Source organism: Amphibalanus amphitrite, unplaced genomic scaffold, assembly GCF_019059575.1.
Source record: "Amphibalanus amphitrite isolate SeventyFive unplaced genomic scaffold, NRLGWU_Aamphi_draft 001200F_arrow, whole genome shotgun sequence".
Taxonomy (NCBI): Eukaryota; Metazoa; Arthropoda; class Thecostraca; order Balanomorpha; family Balanidae; genus Amphibalanus; species Amphibalanus amphitrite.
Genome location: NW_024882694.1, coordinates 143354 through 165630, shown reverse-complemented (window position 1 = coordinate 165630; position 22277 = coordinate 143354). Strand labels below are relative to the sequence as shown.

Below are 22277 nucleotides of genomic sequence, written 5' to 3'. Positions count from 1 at the left end.
TAGTGAGGACGAATACGATGATAGGCAAAAACAGATTGACGCCCCGAGGACAGAAACAACAGATTAATAGGAGAATTTGATACGTTGTTTGATACGTGATTGATAGGAGAGACTAGGCAAAAAAAGAGAATTTTTGCCGGTAGAGCGTTGGACCCCTCGTGGCTCGTGGTGAGGGCACGCGTCCCGGTTATAACAGTCCGGGTTCGAAGCGCGACGGAGTCGCTCGATGTTTATGAGCCTCCTGGCGAGTATAGTTGCGGTTGGTAGCGGGCTGCAGCCAGTCGAAGTCAGTGAGGGGACCGGCCGTGCGCGGCAATGTGCATATACGTTAAACTTTGGGCTCTAAATGCTGTCATAGATCAGGAATTGCGCGATCGAAGGGTAGAGGGCAGGGCCAACGCAACAAGCTCTGCTTAGCGGGGACTCTGTCCTTGTGAATCCTTCCATTCAAAAGGTTCGGACTTAATTTATAAAAAAGAATATCCAGGACACGGAGTTGGGCCACCTGAAAAGACAAAATGTAACGTATTGCTGAGCGAAAAAAAGGTTCAGGTAAGCAAAATAAACACTTGATAACAACCCTAGGTAATCGGGTCAATGTGCTCACATTGCATCCATGTGTCGTTTACGCGTTTGTTTTGATGTGCACTGACACCTTGCAGTAAAAATTCGTTTGCTCTTTCGCTATTGCCGGCCCCCCCAGTAGTGACTTTTTGCCCTGACTGGGGGGGCCAGGCAGGTGACTGCGGGGGTTTGGCCCCCCCAGTTAACATGTTAGACGAGGCCTTGGTCACAACTGAGAGTTTTACTCAGAAATGCTTTGCTTCGTTAAGTCGCCCTCACGCACAACATCGCAATCTTCATTTAAATTATCAAAGGTTAAGTTTGTAATCACAAGAAAGTTGATGGTTACAGAAGCACCATCCAATTAACTATATAACTAAAACTGAGAGCCACTTGCAGCTCACAACTACGCTGAAGCCAATAAAATGCAGCTTTGTTTCTTAGCACAGAGTAGGAAGGCATGCTATGTTCCAGATCAGAAAACATTGCATGCAAGCTAGATTAATGCAGCGTTATTGAGTATACTAAGAAAAATATCCATAAATTACGAAGGTGTCGCACCGATGCCAGCCTCGGCTGAGAGACTGCGAAGCAAAGCGTAAGATTTGGTAAAGCTTATATTTGTAAGATTGTTTAAAATCTTAAATCTTAATCTTACTTGTTTAAAAAGTAAGTTGGTATAGATTAGATAAATACTTGTAGTGAAATGTTTCTAACTATATTGTATTTAAATTCAGCACACATCAGTTCCACAACCAAATTCAGCTCCTGCTTGAACGCTGCTCAACACACAAGCATACGCATGCGAATCGCACTATTATTCGTCTGAAAGGCAGAATCTCTGCCCTACCGGCGTTCCGTAATCGCCGGTTAAAAATGGTTCACTGCGTTTGACAGCACTCCTGTATATCCGACTGAGCGGCCAAACGGCGAGCTCCGAGCTCGGAGTGGGGCCGGTGCGCCGCTCGCGGCGCGCCCGGTTCGGCCGCCGACGCTCTGCAGTTCCGTCTCGGTGGCGTGCCGGGGGCCCATTCTCAGGCGCAGGACACTGCCGAGCACCACGCGCCAAAAACAGATAGAAGCGCGGCACAATCGAGCCTGATTAGATTACGACCGAGCCACACCAAGTGGAAAGGCGTCGAACTCAAGCTTGAACAGGCCAATTAAACCCGCTCCTGAACAGGATCTATTGCTACAAATAAATACTCGGTCTCGATGGCGGAAGCTTCTTGGAACTGGGAGGCACCAAAAATTGTTATTCGCAATACATGTTGAGGCAATTAATTCAACATCAAGAACCTGAATGCCACGGGCGTCCCAAAAACACTGCCCGGAGGCTGATTGAAGCCGACACATCAATCGAGCTCTCGCGACTGGAATTAATTCAGTGTGGCTGGTGCACTGGGAACACTGGGTATGAGCCGACGATGTGGCAGCTTCGGGGCGGTTCACAGGGGCTGCCCAGGCGGATATCGACGGGCCAGTATCGTCCGAGCCGCCCCCGCGTCCGCCCCACCCCCGCTCGAGCGGGGAGACTGACAGCTTTGCGAGGACCGCGCTCCTTCCACACGCTCGTTATCGCCCCCACACACACATCCACCAGTGTGTTTGACGCCGCCCATCATTGCTCATATATGATATTTTGACTTTATACACTAAAAGCCTGGCCTTGTGAAGTATATTGCCCAGCCGATACTAAATCCTCTGTTGCAGACTTGTCAATCAGTAGAGGAAAATGTATCCCCGCGTCATGAGCCGGCCAAAGTGAATGACGATGTTTGGTGGGTGGTACCCACTAATATATTGTTCACGAAGCATGGTCCAGACAGAGTCTATTTCATATTGTTGGTTTCAGCTGCAAGTTAACCCGCGCCCTGGTGGGGGGGCTATTTTTTGCCCCCCCTCCAGACTTTTCGATATATCTCCAGAACCGCTGCGCCGATCGTCACCAAACTTTCAGTACCCTCCCGGACGTCAATTTTACACATTGTGACCAAAAATTTTTCCAAAGGCTATGATAGATTGGCCAGAAATGACGTCAGAGTGACGTCATGTTCTGCCGTTTTCGACCCAAAAAAGGGTTTCGCGGGAAGAGCTGTCAGGCCTATAGTTTTGCAAATACAGAAAAACGATACAGACATAAAAGCTGTAGAATTGACAGGGCTACAAAACTGCTATCTCGGATTTTTAAAATTTTTGGATTTTGACCCCCAAAAATCAAAAAATAGATTTTTTGATTATAATAGCCAAAAAATCCAAAAAGTTTTTTGAATTTCGAAAAAAACCGGAATATATGTGATAGTCCTTACCGCCTTCTATCTACATACCAAATTTGAGATCGATACCTCTTTTTTTGGCCAAGTTACAGCGAAAAAACTGTTCAAAATTGATGACGTCAAATTTTCAAACTCAATTTTTAGCAATTCTAGACCTTGTAGCGCAAAACAAAGACCACCATTAGACTCCCCGTGACGAGCTGCATCGAATCAATACCCATTTTATGCAAAAATATCAACTTTGAAATTTGACCTTTTTTGACCTGACCTTGACCTGACCTCCACCAGAAAGTGACCTAAGCCGTACCTGATAGTCTTATAACCAGCACCATTGAGTTGGAAATGAAAAATTGGCCATAAAACATGCATCGCACAACCTTAGTACCTAAAGTTAGGTTCATGTGACCTGACCTGTGACCCTTGTGACCTGACCTGTGACCTGACCTGGTAATGTCAGTGACCTCTTATAGCAATATATGTACTAGGCAACTGACGCCCTATCGCTGATTCTCGACAAAATGCGTTTTCTTCGGTGTTATAGCGCATTCCCTAGATGACCCGTGAACGGTGAAACATTTCATCTTTGACCTGACCTGTGACGTCATCGGTGACCCCGAGGTCAATTAAATTTGGTTTCCTTCGACAAATTTGACAGGCCTTTCGAACGCCGTTTGAATTTTGCGGATCCGTCCAGTAGTTTCGGAGATACGAGGGGGGGCAAAAAATAGCCCCCCCCCCCACCAGGTCGCGTTATAAACAGACCCCACCAGGGCGCGGGTTAAGTAGCAGCAAGTACCACAAATCAATATAATTAAAGACATGCCATACACATCCATGCGCTCCATGCATTGATCATAACGAGTCTCCACCTAATTCAGGTTTTTGGAATCGTATTAGGAATGATTACCGTAACAGCTAGAAGAATGAATTTATATCAGAAACATATTTTGGCGCTACCTTACCTTGACGCTGTAATATTTTGTTATCTGAATTCATCATTATCGATCATTTCTTTCTATCAATCCTTTTTGGCATTAGCCAGTTCGTTTTGCGTTATTCACCTGCAGTTTGAGTCCCCCTGAACAGCTCTGCTCTCTGCCTGCTGACACGGGGATGTAGCGAGACTTCTTTTGCTGACGGCACCAATAAACTCGTCACCCGCTCTTCATTGCCGGCGTCCGGCCGGGTCTGAGTCGGCCCCAACTTGTCCGGGCGGAACAGAAAATAGACCGCTTGATATGCCATGTTCGACGGCGCTATAGTTCGCTGCCGATGCAACTGTGAGGCAAGTTGACTACGACGGCGGACGAGGTTACGAGCGAACTTCGGTGTAGACTTGTGTCCGACAATGCATTTCGGCTAGTGGCTAATTGAAAGTTATCGAAGGGAATGGAAATGACAGACAAGCACGGAAGTTGAGCGCTGTTTTAGGTCGCCAAAAGTTGCATCTGAATCGTTTGAGCCACAGCCATAGAGGCGGCGACAGCGGCGTCTGTCCAGCCGTCAAACTGTAAACACGGAAATATCCATCCCACTTGATCTGAGAGGCGTTGTCAGTGGGATTCTCCACCGACATTGCAGTGGTAAATGCAGGCAAACTCTATTCAGAGGTCTGATGTTTGTCCATTATGTCCCTTGACAAAACAAGGAGAAACTCTTGCGTTGGTCATATACCGTCGCGCAGTTCCCATTTATGCATTACTATAGGCACAATTATGTTCCTGATTGACAAAAGATATACTGAAAATACGACATAACGTATTTTTTATACGTCAACTTTTACGTTCGCCTACGTTTTGATTGCCCTTGGAGTTGTATCAGCTATCTAGCATATAACAGCGTTGTAAACAGGAAATGAATAATGTATGGTAACTAGAGGATGCAAATAGCTGAAAATAGGCTCTAATACCCCCCTCCCCTCCTCCCAACAGTTCAGCAAATGAGGTGAGCCCTAAAAAAGCACATGCCCGTGATTTTACAAGCTTGACACACGCTAAAGTCTAAGTGGACGAATTAAAATATTACGGGCCGACGTTGCTCATCCACCTCTTGTCGTCATGCCACTGAGAATGTATACCAAAACCGGATAATACCAGTGAGCAGGTGGATACCCACGGATACCGTCTGGATCCTGGGTCCTGCCATCAGGCTCTGCGCGATGGCCGCACGCGACTGTGACTTCGTTTTCCTGAGTTCTGCCCGGTTACTTTCACCGGGCTGGCTGAGTCAGAACATGTAAATCGGTCCTAACTGTACTGCACCCTCTGCCTTTGTGTGTATAGCCTCTTGGTTCTTTTTGTATACTGGGGTATACATCGTCTTAAGTCGATCTCTACGGAATTCACTAATGGCTAGGCTATTTCATGGCCATGCGTTGCATTCTTCATGCCATGGTCCGCCACCTGGTGGCTGAATTTATATCCTCAAGTTGAATTTGTTGACGCCTCAGCGCTACAATTTTCCCGGTATCTAGGCGGTCGCAGCATAGAGGTACGTCTCCTAATTATTTTCCTGTTATTTCTTTTTAAGAGCATGACTCATCGAAAACTGTTGTTTTGCTAACATAACCATTCGTTGTTGATCATTGCTCGCAGGTTTTGTAAACAAAATTGTGTGTTTGAAACTTTTCCAGAAAGAATTAAAGTTCATGTATACTAAGGTATACAAATGTCCTTGGCCCGAAAAATTTTGAGGTGTGCTTAAGGAGTAGCACTACATTTATTGGGAGGAATTGACCTCTGAAAAAATAAATGTACACCCGAGTGACCAACGGGATCCTGCACGACGGAGAAATGTAAACGTCAGTATACAACGGACTGTGCCTAGGACTAGTCATGTATACTGTAGTATACATGGTTGCTGGGTTAGTTAAAGCCATTTTTTGTGGCTCACAAACAACATTATGCCTTCAAGTGGCTCTGTGGTTGAGCGTTGACATTCTTCGAATCGTTGGCGACCTCAATGACCGTAGATCCCCACTCAAAGTTTGATAAATCGCCCGATGAATTAGAATCCGACCCCTAAGCACAATGACATAGGCAAGCACCTCTCTAAAACACACCATACGGCGATTTTTTAGAGATGTCGCTTCAGATAATGCTGCAAGGTCTTCCTCTACTGTTTATCGATTCGCAACAGGTGCTACAAGTTCTATATCTTCAAAGGAAATGGCAACTAAAGACCTAAGAGCAGTGGGCAAGGGGCAGAAGAAGCGGAAGTTAAGGGCGAGCGGTGTTGATAATTAAACGTGTCAATACTATTAGCCATTGTACGCCCTAAACAAACGAAAAAAATACACTTTGGTGGTTGTATGGAAGTTTTCATGGGTTGCATTTCAGTCAGATTTTATAGGCTTTGAGTATTTTTGTATATCCCAGTATACATGTCATTGCGCATGCGCGATGACCTTCACGGCTGAAATGTCACCAATCTGGTCATTATTGGCACCAAAGCTCTCAGCCAAAAAAGTTTCGTTGCTCTCCATTCATGGGCTAATTGGCGGGACTCAAGAGGATAGAGGATATCGATACAAGAAGCCGAGTGGGGGAAAATCATAGATCATAAATCGTCCCTAGGGACATAAATCGTTTTCATATGTTGTAGACGCATTGTCTGTTAGCCCGCGCCCTGATGGGGTCTGCCGAGCAACGCGGTCTGATGGGGGGCATTTTGCCCCCCCCCTAAGATCTCGAGAACCACGCAACCTAGCGACAAGCGGTAAACGGCGTTAGATAGCCCCAACGGGGAACTACCTTGTGAGTTGTGACCCAATTTCATTGACCTCGGTCAAACCGATGACGTCACAGGTCAGGTCAAAGGTCGAATTTTCACCGTTTACAGGCATTTCAAGAAATGCGTTGCAAAATCGAGTAAAATGCATTTCATTGAAAATCATCGATGGGGAAATGTTCTTCAAACACATATTTTGCTATTTGAGGTCACTGATACCAGGTCAGGTCACAGAGGTCAGGTCACTGGGGGGTCACAATATGAAAGTGTCGTGTGATACATGTTTTATGGTCCATTTTACATGACAAATGCAATTGTGTGGGTCAGGCAGACTTTTGGGCCAGCTTAGGTCACGTTTTGGTCAAGGTCAGGTCAAGGTCAGGTCAAGGTCAGGTCAAGGTCAGGTCAAGGTCAGGTTAAGGTCAGGTCAAGGTCAGGTCAAATTAGGTCAATTTTCAAAGTTGATATTTTTGCATAAAATGGGTATCGATTCCATGCAGCTCGTCACGGGGAGTTCAATGGTGGTCTCCGTTTTGCGCTAAGAGGTCTAGAATTGCTAAAAATTGAGTTAAAAAAATTTGACGTCATCAATTTTTAACAGTTTTTTCGCTATAACTTGGCCAAAAAATGAGGTATCGATCTAAAATTTGGTATGTATATCGAAGAGCGCAGGGACTATCACATATATTCCGGTTTTTCCGAAATTCGAAAAAAATGGGAATTTTTTGAGTTTTTCTGAAAAAATCACTTTTTTATTTTCGGGGGTCCAAATCCCAAAATTTTGAAAATCCGAGATAGTAGTTTTGTAGCGCCGTCGTTTCGCTACACAACCACATAAAGAACTTTAAAATTGCTTGTTAACTGTAGAATTGGTGAGCGTTTCAAGATGTCATGTTTTTTGCCCATTTTTACTCGAAAATGACCTCAGTTTGACCTCAATAACTCCTGAGCTGAGGTGACCTGTGACTTGAAATTTTGTGTGAAGGTGTCAAATTGATGCCCGGTAAGGTACCCAAAATTTGGCCGCAGCGCCGCTTTCTCGCTATTTAAGAAAACCCACAGGGGGGGCCAAAATGGCCCCCCCCATCAGGGCGCGGGTTAGATGGACTACAAGCATGTGATAAAAAGTAAACAACCAAAACAAAAACAAGAACAATGTATTGATGGCCTCATCCCACGAATTTCTGGTTGGCACGTCTACACTTGTTTTCTTCTTTTTTTTTAAGTGTTAACCCGCGCCCAGATGGGGTCTGCCGAGCAACGCGGTCTGATGGGGGGGGGGGCCATTTTGGCCCCCCCCCCTCAGATCTCGAGAACCACGCAACATAGCGACAAGCGGTAAACGGTTGTAGCCATGTACTTCTGCCGGTCACCGCTAGGCCCATGTTGCTTCTGCCGGTCGCCGCTAGATGCTGTGAACCGCTAGTTACAGTTTTGTTAATAGGTGTCGCTTTTACCAGTCTCCAAATTGCTAAGAGCCTTCGATTAAGTTGTGCGCCCCCCTTTTAACGTTCCGTTCGCTTAAACTGCTGTATTGTTTGGACAACTGCATTGGCTATGTGTATATTGAAAACCATATGTATTCGTTTATTACATTCGATGTTCTCGCCAACATGTGTGCAATACTAGATAAGTAAGTTCGTATGTAAAACTATATATGTCTCGATTTTGTGGCGAAATACAAGAGATATCTGTATGTTACAGTGTTTCTACTGGCTACACCAGCCAGATTGGTGACCCCGCGTTCTACGCAATATGGGATCGCTATCCCCTCGTGTTCCCTGGCACACCGACACTGGCCTGCACCCTGAGCTATCTCCTCCAGCTCTCTTTGTGTAGGAAGGAAGTGGCGGATGGTGTGTCTTCACGAGGATCCTTCTTTTGTGCTGAGTGTAACTGGATAACGCCGACTACTACTGCTGCACTACGATCCAACTACTTCATCGGCTCACCTTACCGTCCGGCTACCTCTGCAGCTGCACCGCAGCACCTGCCGATCGCCGTGTCGCCGTCGCCGCCACCGATCTTCCCGACCATTGCTCTCGGCAGCCATGGACCAGAAGACCCAGCCTGCCGGCGCCGGTGCAGCCGCCGGCACCGGTGCAGCCGCCGGCGCCGGTGCAGCCGCCGCCGCCGCCTCGCATGCCGCTGCTGCTGCTGCTGCCGCTGCCGCCCAACCGGACTACCTCCGCGTGGCGACCGCGCCACGCAGCCACGTCGCGCCGCCGCGCTTCTTCGAGGAGGACCCCGTGATCTGGCTCGTCCAGCTCGACCTCTTCTTCTCTCAGGCAGCTGTGGACGATGAGCTCAGCCGCTTCCGGATCGCCGCTACTCTCCTTCCTGGCCACCTCCTGCGCGACTTCACCGACATCCTCCGCAACCCTCCTCCAGACCGACCTTACACCATCCTTTCCGACGCCATCCGTCAGCGGTTCGGCAAATCAGTCGAACAGCGTCTTCGCTGCCTGCTCTCTGGCCAACAACTCGGCGACAGGCGTCCTTCCCAATTCCTTCGGCATCTCCTGGACCTTGCTGAAGCTGAAGACTCACAAGATTCCCCGCTCATCCGCCAGATCTTCCTCAATGCTCTTCCGCCTCGGACTCAGCCCTTCCTCCAGTGCCTGCCGCCTGGGACGGACCTTGCGACCATCGCTAGCACTGCCGACCGACTCCTGGAGCTTCCGCAGCAGTCGGACGTCGCTGCACCTACCTCAGGCCTTCTCGCCGCGGTATCGACTTCTGCGCCTGCTGCAGCCTCACCTGCTGCTCCTGCAGGACCCTTCCACCTCCAAGACCTGATGAGCCAGCTGCTGACTGGTATCACGGCCCTCACAACATCAGTCGCCACACTGGTGGACGAGACACGCCGCCGAGAGAGGTCTGCATCCCGTGCCCCCGGCCGCGCTCGCCACCGTCCATCACGCGACCTGTCTGCTGCTGCCCGGTCACCCAGCCCTGCAACCAACACGTCTACCGGCGCTGGTGCTTCCTACTGCTGGTACCACCACAAGTTCGGTGCCAACGCGCGCTCATGTCAGTCACCGTGCTCGTGGTCTGCAACCGCAACTCAGACCTCGGGAAACCAGCAGTAGGACAGGTGACACAGACGTCTGCACCTGCCCTGCTCAACCCTGACGTCCCTCCAGCCAGCGGCCTTCTGAGACTCAAGGACAACAACACTGGCATCACCTTCCTCATCGACACTGGAGCCGAGTACAGTGTTCTTCCAGCGACACCCACCGATCGTGCTCGCGGAACCAACGGACTGGATCTGCAAGCAGCCAACAACAGCAGCATCCAGACCTATGGTCAGCGCATGCTCACGCTTTCTCTCGGCCTCAGAAGAGACTTCAACTGGATCTTCATCATCGCGGACGTCTCCCATCCTCTCCTAGGAGCCGACTTCCTCTCCTCGTATGATCTCCTCGTCGACACCAAGAGAGGCCGTCTCATCGACCACCTAACTGAGTTGTCTTCACCTGCTTCCCACTCTTCAGTGCCATCCACCGGACTGACAGCCGTCGTCGGAACCGACAACCCAGCATTCCTTAACCTCCTTCGAGAATTCCCCAGCCTCACCCAGCCGTCACATCATCCGGAGCCACAGCACTCAGTCCGACATCACATCGAGACTACCGGCCCTCCGGTCTTCTGCCGCCCACGCCGTCTGGATCCAGCTCGACTCGCCACTGCCAAGGCAGAGTTCCAGCGCCTCCTCAGTCTCGGAGTCATCCGACCCAGCAGCAGTCGGTATGCATCACCGCTGCACATGGTGCCCAAGTCGTCTGGAGATTGGAGACCCTGTGGTGATTACCGTGCACTGAACCGCATCACAGTGCCTGACCGGTACCCACTACCACATCTTCACGACTTCACTGCCTGCCTCGCTGGGACATCGATCTACTCTCGGCTCGACCTCGTCAGGGCCTTCAACCAGATACCGATGGCCCCAGAAGACATCGCCAAGACAGCGATCACAACGCCCTTCGGCGCCTTCGAGTTCCTCCGTATGCCGTACGGTCTCCGGAACTGCGCCCAGACCTTCCAAAGGTTCATGGATCACATCCTCCGTGGCCTGGACTTCGCCTTCGTCTATGTAGACGACATCCTCATCGCCAGCAGCAGCATCTCGGAACATCTCACACACCTCCGAGAGGTCTTCAGCCGTCTTTCCCGCAACGGTGTGCTCCTCAACCCATCGAAGTGCGCCTTCGGCATGGAGAGCATCTCCTACCTCGGCCACCAGATCTCCAGCGGAGGCATCACTCCTCTCGACGATCGAGTCAGCGCGATCAAGAACTTCGACCGTCCAGAGTCAAAGAAGAGCCTCAAGAAGTTCCTGGGGATGATCAACTTCTATCACCGCTTCATCCCACACGCTGCTGCTCTTCTGGCACCTCTCCACGGCCTGACTGCCGCAGACGACCGAGCTGCTTCAGTCACGTGGACCCCAGAGGCAGACGCCGCCTTCTCTGCAGCCAAAGCCGCCCTCGCTGACGTCACCCAGCTCGCTCATCCCGTCAAAGATGCAGCTCTGAGCCTCAGCACTGACGCCAGCAGCACGGCAGCCGGCGCCGTGCTCCACCAGCGAGTTGGTGGTTCTCTTCAGCCTCTCGCCTTCTTCTCGCGCAAGTTCACGCCCACCCAACGCCGCTACAGCACCTTTGGACGGGAATTGCTCGCCATGTACCTCGCCGTGCGACATTTCCTGCCCTATCTGGAAGGACGCGACTTCGAGATCCTCACGGACCACAAGCCGCTCGTCTTTGCTCTCAAGGCCAACGGCAACGCCAACCATTCTCTCCGTGAACAACGTCACATGGACCTGATTCTGCAGCACACCAGCAAGATCGGACATGTTCCTGGACACCTCAACCCGGTAGCTGACGCCATCTCACGGATCAGCTCAGTGTCTGCGCCAGCTTCTGCCGCAGCTACACCTTCACCCGGCCTTCTGAGCTTGGCCGACATCGCCCTACACCAAGCCAACGATCCTGACCTGCCGAAGCTGCAACAATCCTCATCTCTGGTCATCCGTGACTTCCCAGTCCCTGATCATCCGCATCTACGTCTCTGGTGCGACACCTCAACGGCCACACCTAGACCTGTAGTCCCAGCCAGACTCCGCCCTTCCATCATCAAGAGCTTCCACGACTTGTCTCATCCTGGCATCAACGCTACGCGTCATCTCATCTCATCGAGGTTCATCTGGCCCCACATCAACGCGGACATCCGTGCCTTCGTCCGGAGCTGCCAGCACTGTCAGCGTGCCAAGATCCAGCGCCACACGAAGCCACCCATGGGCAGCTTCCAGCCACCTGACTCTCGCTTCCTGCACATCCACATCGACCTTGTCGGACCACTTCCTCCGTCCCATGGCAACTCCTATCTCCTGACTGTCGTCGACCGCTTCACCCGATGGCCCGAGGCAATTCCTCTGCCCACCATGGACGCCGTCACGGTGGCTCGGCATCTCGTCAGCGGCTGGATCGCCCGCTTCGGAGTACCCGAACTCATCACCACCGACAGAGGATCCCAGTTCGAGTCCCGCCTCTGGACAGAAGTCTCCAAGCTTCTCGGCACCTCTCGGATCCGGACCTGCGCCTACCACCCAGAAGCAAACGGGATGGTAGAGCGCTTCCACCGCCAACTGAAGTCAGCTCTGCGGACCGATGACGACGCCGTCTCCTGGTCGGACCGACTTCCTCTGGTGCTACTCGGAGTGCGCACGGCCCTCAAGGAGGATCTCGGATGCACCGCTGCAGACCTAGTCTATGGTTGCAGTCTCCGACTTCCTGGTGACTTCCTCTCCCCCATGTCGTCGGACACTTCTTCTGATCCGGCTTCCCTAGCCTCTCGTCTCCGTGCCGCCATGTCGGAGCTCCGTCCAACTCCTCCTCGTCCTGGCTCCCGCCAAATCTTCATCTCTCAAGACATGCAAACCTGCTCCCACGTCTTCATCCGACGCGATTCGCATCGCTCTCCTTTCCAATACGTCTATGACGGTCCTTATCGTGTCCTATCCCGCGACCAGCACACCGCCACCATCGACCGTCTCGGGCGACGCGACACCGTCACCCTGGCTCGGTGTAAACCGGCCTTCACGGACAACATGCCTGCCGCAACGCCGCCTGCAGCACCGGACGTCCTGGTGAACGACACGCCTACTACAGCGACAGACAGCTCGGTGGACCGCCCGCCTGCTGCATCGCCTGCACCCAGCCGCTCAGGTGCCCCCGGCGGCTCTCGCCCGGCTCGCCGCGTGCCGCCGGACCCGCCGCCTGCTTCGCCACCCCCTCTCCGCCGTTCGTCGCGTACTCGCCGCCAAACATCTTTTTATGGTGTTTAACTAGGGCGGGGGAGTGATGTAGCCATGTACTTCTGCCGGTCACCGCTAGGCCCATGTTGCTTCTGCCGGTCGCCGCTAGATGCTGTGAACCGCTAGTTACAGTTTTGTTAATAGGTGTCGCTTTTACCAGTCTCTAAATTGCTAAGAGCCTTCGATTAAGTTGTGCGCCCCCCTTTTAACGTTCCGTTCGCTTAAACTGCTGTATTGTTTGGACAACTGCATTGGCTATGTGTATATTGAAAACCATATGTATTCGTTTATTACATTCGATGTTCTCGCCAACATGTGTGCAATACTAGATAAGTAAGTTCGTATGTAAAACTATATATGTCTCGATTTTGTGGCGAAATACAAGAGATATCTGTATGTTACAGTGTTTCTACTGGCTACACCAGCCAGACGGTGTTGGATAGCCCCAACGGGGAACTACCTTGTGACCCAATTTCATTGACCTCGGGCAAACCGATGACGTCACAGGTCAGGTCAAAGGTCGAATTTTCACCGTTTACAGGCATTTCAAGAAATGCGTTGTAAAATCGTGTAAAATGCATTTCATTGAAAATCATCGATGGGGAAATGTTCTTCAAACACATATTTTGCTATTTGAGGTCACTGATACCAGGTCAGGTCACAGACGTCAGGTCACTGGGGGGTCACAATATGAAAGTGTCGTGTGATACATGTTTTATGGTCCATTTTACATCACAAATGCGATTATGTGGGTCAGACAGACTTTAGGGCCAGCTTAGGTCACGTTTTGGTCAAGGTCAGGTCAAGGTCAGGTCAAGGTCAGGTCCAATTAGGTCAAATTTCAAAGTTGATATTTTTGCATAAAATGGGTATCGATTCGATGCAGCTCGTCACGGGGAGTTCAATGGTGGTCTCCGTTTTGCGCTACGAGGTCTAAAATTGCTAAAAATTGAGTTCAAAAATTTGACGTCATCAATTTTTAACAGTTTTTTCGCTATAACTTGGCCAAAAAAAGAGGTATCGATCTAAAATTTGGTATGTATATCGAAGAGCGCAGGGGCTATCACATATATTCCGGTTTTTTCGAAATTCGAAAATTTTTTGGAAATTTTTTGAGTTTTTCTAAAAAAATCAATTTTTTTTATTTTTGGGGGTCAAAATCCAAAAATTTCGAAAATCCGAGATAGCAGTTTTGTAGCGCCGCCTTTTTTCTACACAACCACATGAAGAACTTTAAAATTGCTTGTTAACTGTAGAATTGGTGTGCGTTTCAAGATGTCATGTTTTTTGCTCATTTTTACTCGAACATGACCTCAGTTTGACCTCAATAACTCCTGACCTGAGGTGACCTGTGACTTGAAATTTTGTGTGAAGGTGTCAAATTGATGTCCGGTAAGGTACCCAAAATTTGGCGGCGCTGCGCGCCGCCGTTTTCTCGCTATTTAAGGAAAACCACAGGGGGGGCCAAAATGGCCCCCCCCATCAGGGCGCGGGTTAATCTTTAGGTGGGTTTGATTTTATTTATCCATAAACCTCTGCATACCTACCGTCTATGTTATAAACAGAGTTGTACAGAGGTCTCTGTTTGATCATAATAAAATGAGCTGGGCTCTTACGATTGTTGAAACTACTTCGATCAAGTCACTAATTTTAATGACTGCACTGTCAAAAACATTTTTACTTGTCTGGAAAGTGATTGAATGCAAACAGTTTTAAAATTTAAAGCTCGTGTGAAGACGCTATAAAACATCAGTTTGTTATGTTCAGTAGTACTAAAATGAGTGAAATGTTTATCGAAATTAACTATTTTAATTTCAATGCCTTTGCTTTCTCCCAGCTATAAAACGGAATTAGCACCACAGAAAGCAGAATTTTGATGATGAAAATTATACTGACCAATATGGTCGTTCCAGCCATGTCACGTTTAAATCACGATGACACTAAGCAGTGACATAGAGCACTACATAGCACGTTGTCATCACATGCTCATCACGTGATCATTACATGGCCACCGGATGACGCCAGTCCAGCGCTCTGACGCTAAAATGCCCATATTGACAACAGCCATGGTCACAGAAGCCGTCGGCGCCTGGCACCATCTTCCCCTTTCGATGCTAAACCGACCGGTTTTGACGCGTGATCGTCCCTTTTTCCCACCAGGAACAGGCCTTTACCCTAGAAACTTCGTGGAAGAAGCTTTGAAGGACGCGGCGAACAATACCATGACCATTTTTCATCAAATTTGTTGGTGAATCCATGCACAAAGGGACGGTGCATAAGGCTGGAGCAGACAGAAAATGAAAGTCGACTTATGCAGTAGCAAATGGAAATGTCCCTCAGGCACCACGGGCGACGCAAATGTAAAAATGTATATTCTACGCACCAGATTTTGTTCTGGTGCAAGTAAATCCCCGATTCGTGCACTTCTTTTCTCAGTGATGCACATTTGTTTGTCATTTTGTTGACTGGTTTTTGTTGTAAGGGAGAGTTCTTGTAAGAGAGACGTTTTCACAAAACACAAAAAATGGTTTGTTTGGTTGTCACTTAGCCCGTTTATAACATATTCATTTCGGACGGAGGGATCCCACACTAACATGAAAATTGATTTCGTGAAATGTTATTTTCCTATTTTCTCACGCTGGTCTGACACCGAAAAGAAAGACCACAGTGAGCCAGTATTTCGTGAAGAGATCAATCTACTTGACTGGAGACGTTATCAATCCAAGTTTATGTCGAAGAAGCTCAATTACAGTTTTAATACCCAATTTAAAGCGTATGCTTATTCTCTCGTCTCTATCATCGCTTATCACAGTTTCACGTAAAAAAATGATAGAACTTACGCTCCATTTGATTTGAATCTAACATACGCTGCCTCAACTGTTGCTACTTCCGCTTTGTTTGCATGTCTCATCCTCAACTCAGCCCAGTCGGCAGTCGCTGTCAGCATCTTACCACCCTTCTGACATTTCCGCAACACTTCGGTCAGCTCCACTCAGCAGTTGTAATGTGATACGCCGCCGGCGGCTGAGCCCAGTGACTGGGTAACGGAAGTGGACCAGTGAAACCGAGACCGAGACTCGGGCGTGGGAGCTGGTTGACGACGTGAGAACCCGGCGGCAGTGGCACGTGTGTGAAATGACCGACTGCCGACGCCTCATGCCGTCTCACTCACACACCCCCTCCCCGCCTCTGTCGTTCAGATCGGTGTATGTACGAACGGGGTACCTACTTCACTTGTGACCACTGTTTCTCAATGGCTGAGCAGACGTCAGCAGAAAGCAGTGGACAACTGTGATGTATGCGGCTTGACCGACCGAATGATTGTCCGGGCTTCTGGGAAGCTCATTGCGACCCAGAGTATGCAGTATGCATGTATGCGCGGTCGATGCTGGGTCGTCTCGTGTCTTGGGGTGGACAGTAGACTCATGGGCTGATCCATGACACGCCCAATCAGAGCGAGCCGGGATTCAGCACGTGGCGAATTTGCACATCCCAACAGCACTGGTTGGTGTTGGCGGCACGTTTTGTGATCTCATGATAGTCAAATTGAAGTGCGTGATGTAAAACAGAGCTTCTTTGGGGGCACCGGCGCATGGCAACGGCATAACGTATTCACAAAATTCCACAGGAGACATCGAGCCGTATGTGTTGTGTTCTGGGCAGCGACCACACCTTTAACGGGAATCGTCCTGCACCAGGACGCTGCTGGCTGCCAAAGTTCCCACCCGATCCGGCCGCGGACGGGTGCCGTCTGCACGCGACTCTGGTCGGCTGTTTACCGTCAGCTGATCGCTCGGGGACCGGGTGGAGCGGTGACCACTGAAGGAAACAGTACAGCACAATTGCATGACGTCGCCGGCCGCGACGGCTGTTCTGGATCTGATCCGACGTGTCAAATGCACACGCTATGGTTAGACACGCGACTGCCGACATGAGAACCCGTGTGGCGACCGATACCCGCTCCGGTGTGGGTAGGCGAAAAGCGCCGCGCCCGGCCGACGCTCCGGGCAAAACCGGTGAAGACCAGCGACGCCGCCTTGGTTTCCTCCACTTTCAAAGAATGCCGGGGTAAAAGACTGCCATATATGGATGAGCGAAGGTAAATTGTCCTGTTTGTGAAGGTAAGTATAAGACGCTTGGTCGGAAGGTTCTGGTTCGGCTGTGTGGCGTGATGTTTCGCCGTTTACTTTTCCAAAGGCACCCGTTGTTCTCTACGTAAATTCGCATGATATGAAGCGATTGGGAATATCCGAATCTACATATTTTTGTAGTGTCAATTTACATCTTGACAAACAATGTTACACATAAGTTCCTGCCAATGGCGACATGAGCGAATCGATTCCTGTGAAGGAACCGACATTCCGCATGTGACATTCGCTGCTGTCAGTCACAGAAGCACAGACCTACCGATTGTGGTGATGACCGTGACGCAGTAGAGCAGCGCCGAGCAGAAGGACCAGGGCGGCCGGCGCGGCGGCTGGGCGGGGGCGGCGGCGGGGGCGGGCCGCCCCACCGTCAGGCTCAGAAAGCCCTCCTCCAGCTGCCGGAGCCGCCGGCCGGCCAGCTGGGTCCAGTTTCTCCGACGGAGCAGCGGCGCACTCACTGTGGCGGAAAAAGCATAGGTTAGACTACCCAGGGAGCATAATTACGTGGCTATAGAAATATCGTAGCAGGCACACCCGTGTCAGAATGCACAGAAAGTACGACGATCTCAAAGATACCACAATATACAGAGTTAGCTAGGCGTATCATCATTCATCAGAGAAGCTCACAGCAAAATACTCGCGTCAGCAGACTACACAGTACACACGGGACAACAAGCTCAGAGTCACCACGGTTCACATCCAAACTGCAGGACGTCCAACCACGAAACGAAAGACGCAGAGACAGATAGGGGCCTTGGGTATACCCTGGAAACTATTGGAACAGCAGTCCCTATGGTCATTATTGGTTAGATTTAGAGGACGAGCCACAGCTTCAAACACTTCATACACGGCCTCACACTAAGGGCGACAGCTTGGGTACTTTCACCTGCTACGGAGAAACCCTGTCGGCAGTCACAAGACAGATACGGCACGGTTATTGCTTCTTTTTCTGGCGCACTTACTGCGACATTTACTGACGCCGTTACCATTGCGGCACTTACTGGCGCAGTTACTGCCACCGAGCCATCGAGTTCAGGGCAGCTTCGTGCCTTGGATGGGGTCAGAGGCACTTTCTGCGGCACAGAATGCCTAATTGATTGGCTTCGGGGTCATTGACTGAAGGGCATCAATCGTGAGGATAGGTCGAAGCCGGTTCTGCGTTCAGTCGCTACTTGTTGCAACAACGTAAATAAGTGGGATAAGTCAAGGGAATATATTGTCATGCTCTCCTGTTCGCACTACGCCGACCGGCCGCCACAAATATGTAAACAATATGACATTATTATTACTTATTATTACTTCGTTTATTTCCACTAACCACCAGACCGTGGGCATTACAGGTATCGATATTTTGTGGGTATATTATAAAGAGGGATATCAAAGGGATATCAAATATCAATGAAATAATGCTTTGGTATTGTCACTTGCTTGGCTAATTGTCTGATTTTGGGTCTATCCGGCTTCAGCACATTAAAACAAGGCGCTCAATGATGATTCTTGGAATGTGTTGATAGTCGCGTAGTTATTCAGGCCCCAGGCTCTGGTTGCTGTGAAGGCTCATCGCCCATTAGGTGCCACCTTTGTTGTTAAGCGGAACTTAAATAACTACATTCCAGGAACCATTTAGTCCTATGTATAGTTCACACGTTAATACTCAACACTATTCTGCGAACGGAGGGCGTTATTAAGTGTTCGTGCGAGTCACCAACTGAACTTCTAACATAAAACCAAATGTCCTATCTAAGACCAAAAACTGACGGTAACACCAGTGTCCTGGAACTATAAGACAAAACCGCTAACAGTCCGACCAGCCGGTGCCATGCCCAGTCAACCACTTCCTCGGGCGCCATTGTGCTCACAATAGAAGAAAGCAGTCCATCAACAAATGGAGCGCAAGGCCGCGTCGATGGAAAAATCCGTGACCATATCGGGCCGCGCCGCGGCGGCTGGCCGGAAAAGTGCAGCTCGCTCCGTCCCATGTCGGCAGTTCCAGTAGCCAACAGGACAGTGAAAGGACCCCGCGCGCGGCCTTCAGGGCCGCCCTGCAACAGTCCGCCGGTATGGGGTCTATTTTCTCCAACTGTCCGCATGCCGGTCCATTTCGGTAGACGTAAGACGGATGCACCGATTGGTCATGATGGAGGGTATCATGCCACTCCGACCACGATCGTTCTTCAGTTGGCAGCCATATGTCGGTACAGAAGTTGGCAGCCATAGATCGTCAGTCAGCTGACAGCAATGAGAAGTGCTCCATGGGCTCCGTTACAATTTGTGTCGGACCTTCTGACGCCTTTTGGTTGTTCCATAGCCATGAAAAGACAAGTGAGTCACCTCAGGTCGCTGCTACGCTGTGTGATTTCCAGACCCACACTGTAGACTTTAGAGTTAGAACTTGCCTCGCGTGACTGTGAGGCGGAGAAGCAAGGTCTGTAACGCATTTGAGTACGATTTTCACCTAACGAGGAAATATAGGGTGTTCACTAAAAATTGACACAAACTTTGAATGGCTGCATATCAAAAGTGAAGCAAGCTATTACGATGCAACTTAGCATAGAGATAAAAGGGACGTTTTTATCATACCGAGCATAAAATTTCACGGATGTAATGAAAACAGTGGCGTTGGAGGTCGTTTTAAACAAGGACTACCAAAAGCCCATTGGCAGGCTTTCCGAAAATAGCACGTCAATGGGAGAGTTTGGCACGTACAAATACCTAATGAAAACTTAAAATGTCAAAATTAGTTACATACCGTACAGTGGGACGAACGTTCTAGAGGGTGTGGGAGTCCGAAAAGCTGAAGTGGTGTAATTGTGAAGATATTGACCTGAGGAAGGGTCGGGGCCCCGAAAGTGCACGTGGAGGGGCTTTTTGACACCTCACGGCGCAATGCTGCTGATCAGTAAGGTATTAATTGTGCCTAAGCGAAGAAGATATATCACACCTGAGACTAGGCTGAGTTACAACCGGCGCAAATGATTTCTCGATGCGACTGGGAACAACATAAGGCCAGAGAAGTAAATATGCTATAGTCAAAAAAGGGACAAAAATGCAGAAAAAAGTTAAACTATTTAAGGTAGAAAAATCATGTTTTTAGTTAAAGGGCGACAATTAGCTAGACAATGGAGTGTTCTGTTGTGATGTGATCGATGATACAACCTGGCTAATGTCCATTTCAGTGTCAGCATGCAAGCTAACGCTGGATGCCGTGGTGTATGTGTTATTTCAGAGAATATCATCAGTTCGACTTTATTCCTCCAGACTGGTCCTTTACAATATGATACTTTTTTAGCCAAGTGTATTATTAAGCACTGGAGGTTCATGCAGAACAACATATGTAACCAGAAGGTGATTTTCTGGTCCGACCTCGCGCCAGCACACTAACCAAGGGGCGCCTTGAGGGCCCCGGCCGATGTAAAAATTCCCATTGGAACGAGACCCGATAAGACATTTTCCACGCCTGAAATCTGACAAATGAGTATCTAACGTTATTTGCCTAAGGCTATAACGTATGTTGGTGTCTTTCGATTTCATACAAAATATCAACTGGTTGCTCATTACCACCATCAACTGGCCAACATCACGGTCCACTGGTGCCAGAGCTTGTGACAACACTTTCAGGGAAATGTCCAGAAAATGACCTATGGGGATCAGGCAAACCTGTTGACGCTCTACGGCTTGCAGCAGATGCAATGTGCATTACAACAATGCCTCGTTTGTTTAAATCGGTACATTTTTACCGAAGATACAGCCTGCTAAGCTTTGTGTCAATTTTTAGTGAACACCCTGTATGACGCGGGACGCAGCCATTGTTTTAACACAATCTGACATAAAATGAAATGAACATGGGGGAACAATGGCTCACAAAGTAACAAATTACCTATTATTAGTCCCAGTACCTACCTATCATAATTGAATTTGACTCACCATGGACTTCCAAGAAGCCATGAGGCTTCTTCGAGCCGGCAACAAAGAGTTTGTCTCTTAGAGCTGAACAGTTTGCGCTAGAGCTGACCGGTCTAATGACACTGCCGTCAGACCGTCGCTGTTGTGGAGAGCGTCAAGGTGACTTAACTTGGGTAGCAAAGCTACTGCGGGGAGAGCACCTACAAAGGACCTGAGCGCCATCTACAATGGCTATGAAGTGAAGCGCTAATGCCACCTGGTGGATAGACCTTTGACGTCTATCAGACCAGACAGGCAGTCCAGGGAGGTGAATAGAGCTACTGATAAAATGGATTGCAATAACAAGTCAGATCAGAACTAAATCGGCTCATCACGCACCCTTGACGCACTTATCGACGATAGAGCTCCCACTGAGATAAATAGCACCTGGAGCCATATTTGCGTCGTTGCCAATCGTTTTTCACGCCGCTAGCTTCAAAATGAAATCAGTGAACCTGAGACCATATTTCACGCGCGTTACGCGTCTCACTGACCGTATAAAATGACCCTCGTCTCTCTTTGGACATCCTCGGAGTGCGTCGTTTTTACCGGCCGGATCGGGCGGCGTCGGCGGCGACATCTCCGCCGGGTTCCCATCGACCGCCGCCCCAGCCCACCGTCCGGCCGTCAACACGGGTCGGCCATACATCATGCCCGCCTGTCTCCGGTGGCCAATCCATCGTCACCTGTCTGACCCGGGCCCTCCGACGCCGCGGGGCACCGCACGAGCTCCACTGGGGCGCCTGTTGCTCGGGGGAGCGGCAGACTGCGCCCATCAAGCCCCATCGCGAGGCCTTTTGGCGAGTACCCCTCCAGCTATCCCAACACATCGCCTTCGACACCCGCTTTCCTGCCGGCCTCCTCTGAACCCGCACCTCACAGACATCTCAGCGCCCGAATTCAGCGCCGCAGACACCATATTCAGCCATCCCATCTAGACTCGTGTCAGCGCCAGGTTCAGCGGGTTTTCAGCGGCCGTCGGCACCAGAGGAGATGGGGAGAGAAGGCGTCTCATTTCGGTCCCGGTGGGTGCTCATTTCGTCTCCCCGACCGACGGCTGACCGGCCCCCGTGCGCCAGTGTGCCGATCCATCAGCGCGGACCCAGGTGGTGGTGTAATTCGCGAGCCAAAAGAGCAACGCCCCACATCAGCCTCTCCTTCCAAAATTTATCCACGAGAGCCAAAAGAGCAACACCCCACACCAGCCTCTCCTAATTTTCTCCACGCGCCGTCTTTCTATGTATTCTGGGGGGCTGATGTGCGAACTGCGAACCATGCACGGTTACATCTCTGTTTGATCAT

At 49.9% G+C, this 22277-nt stretch overlaps 1 protein-coding gene across 1 annotated transcript in view; it reads right to left on the bottom strand.

The window, feature by feature from the left end:
- Positions 1-22277, bottom strand: part of LOC122371070 — a 71887-nt gene that overhangs the window by 36903 nt on the left and 12707 nt on the right. Inside the window, exon 2 of the mRNA XM_043347150.1 lies at positions 17296-17490. Within this exon, the coding sequence (XP_043203085.1) occupies positions 17296-17490 (195 nt within the window). The remainder of the gene's footprint in view (positions 1-17295; positions 17491-22277) is intronic.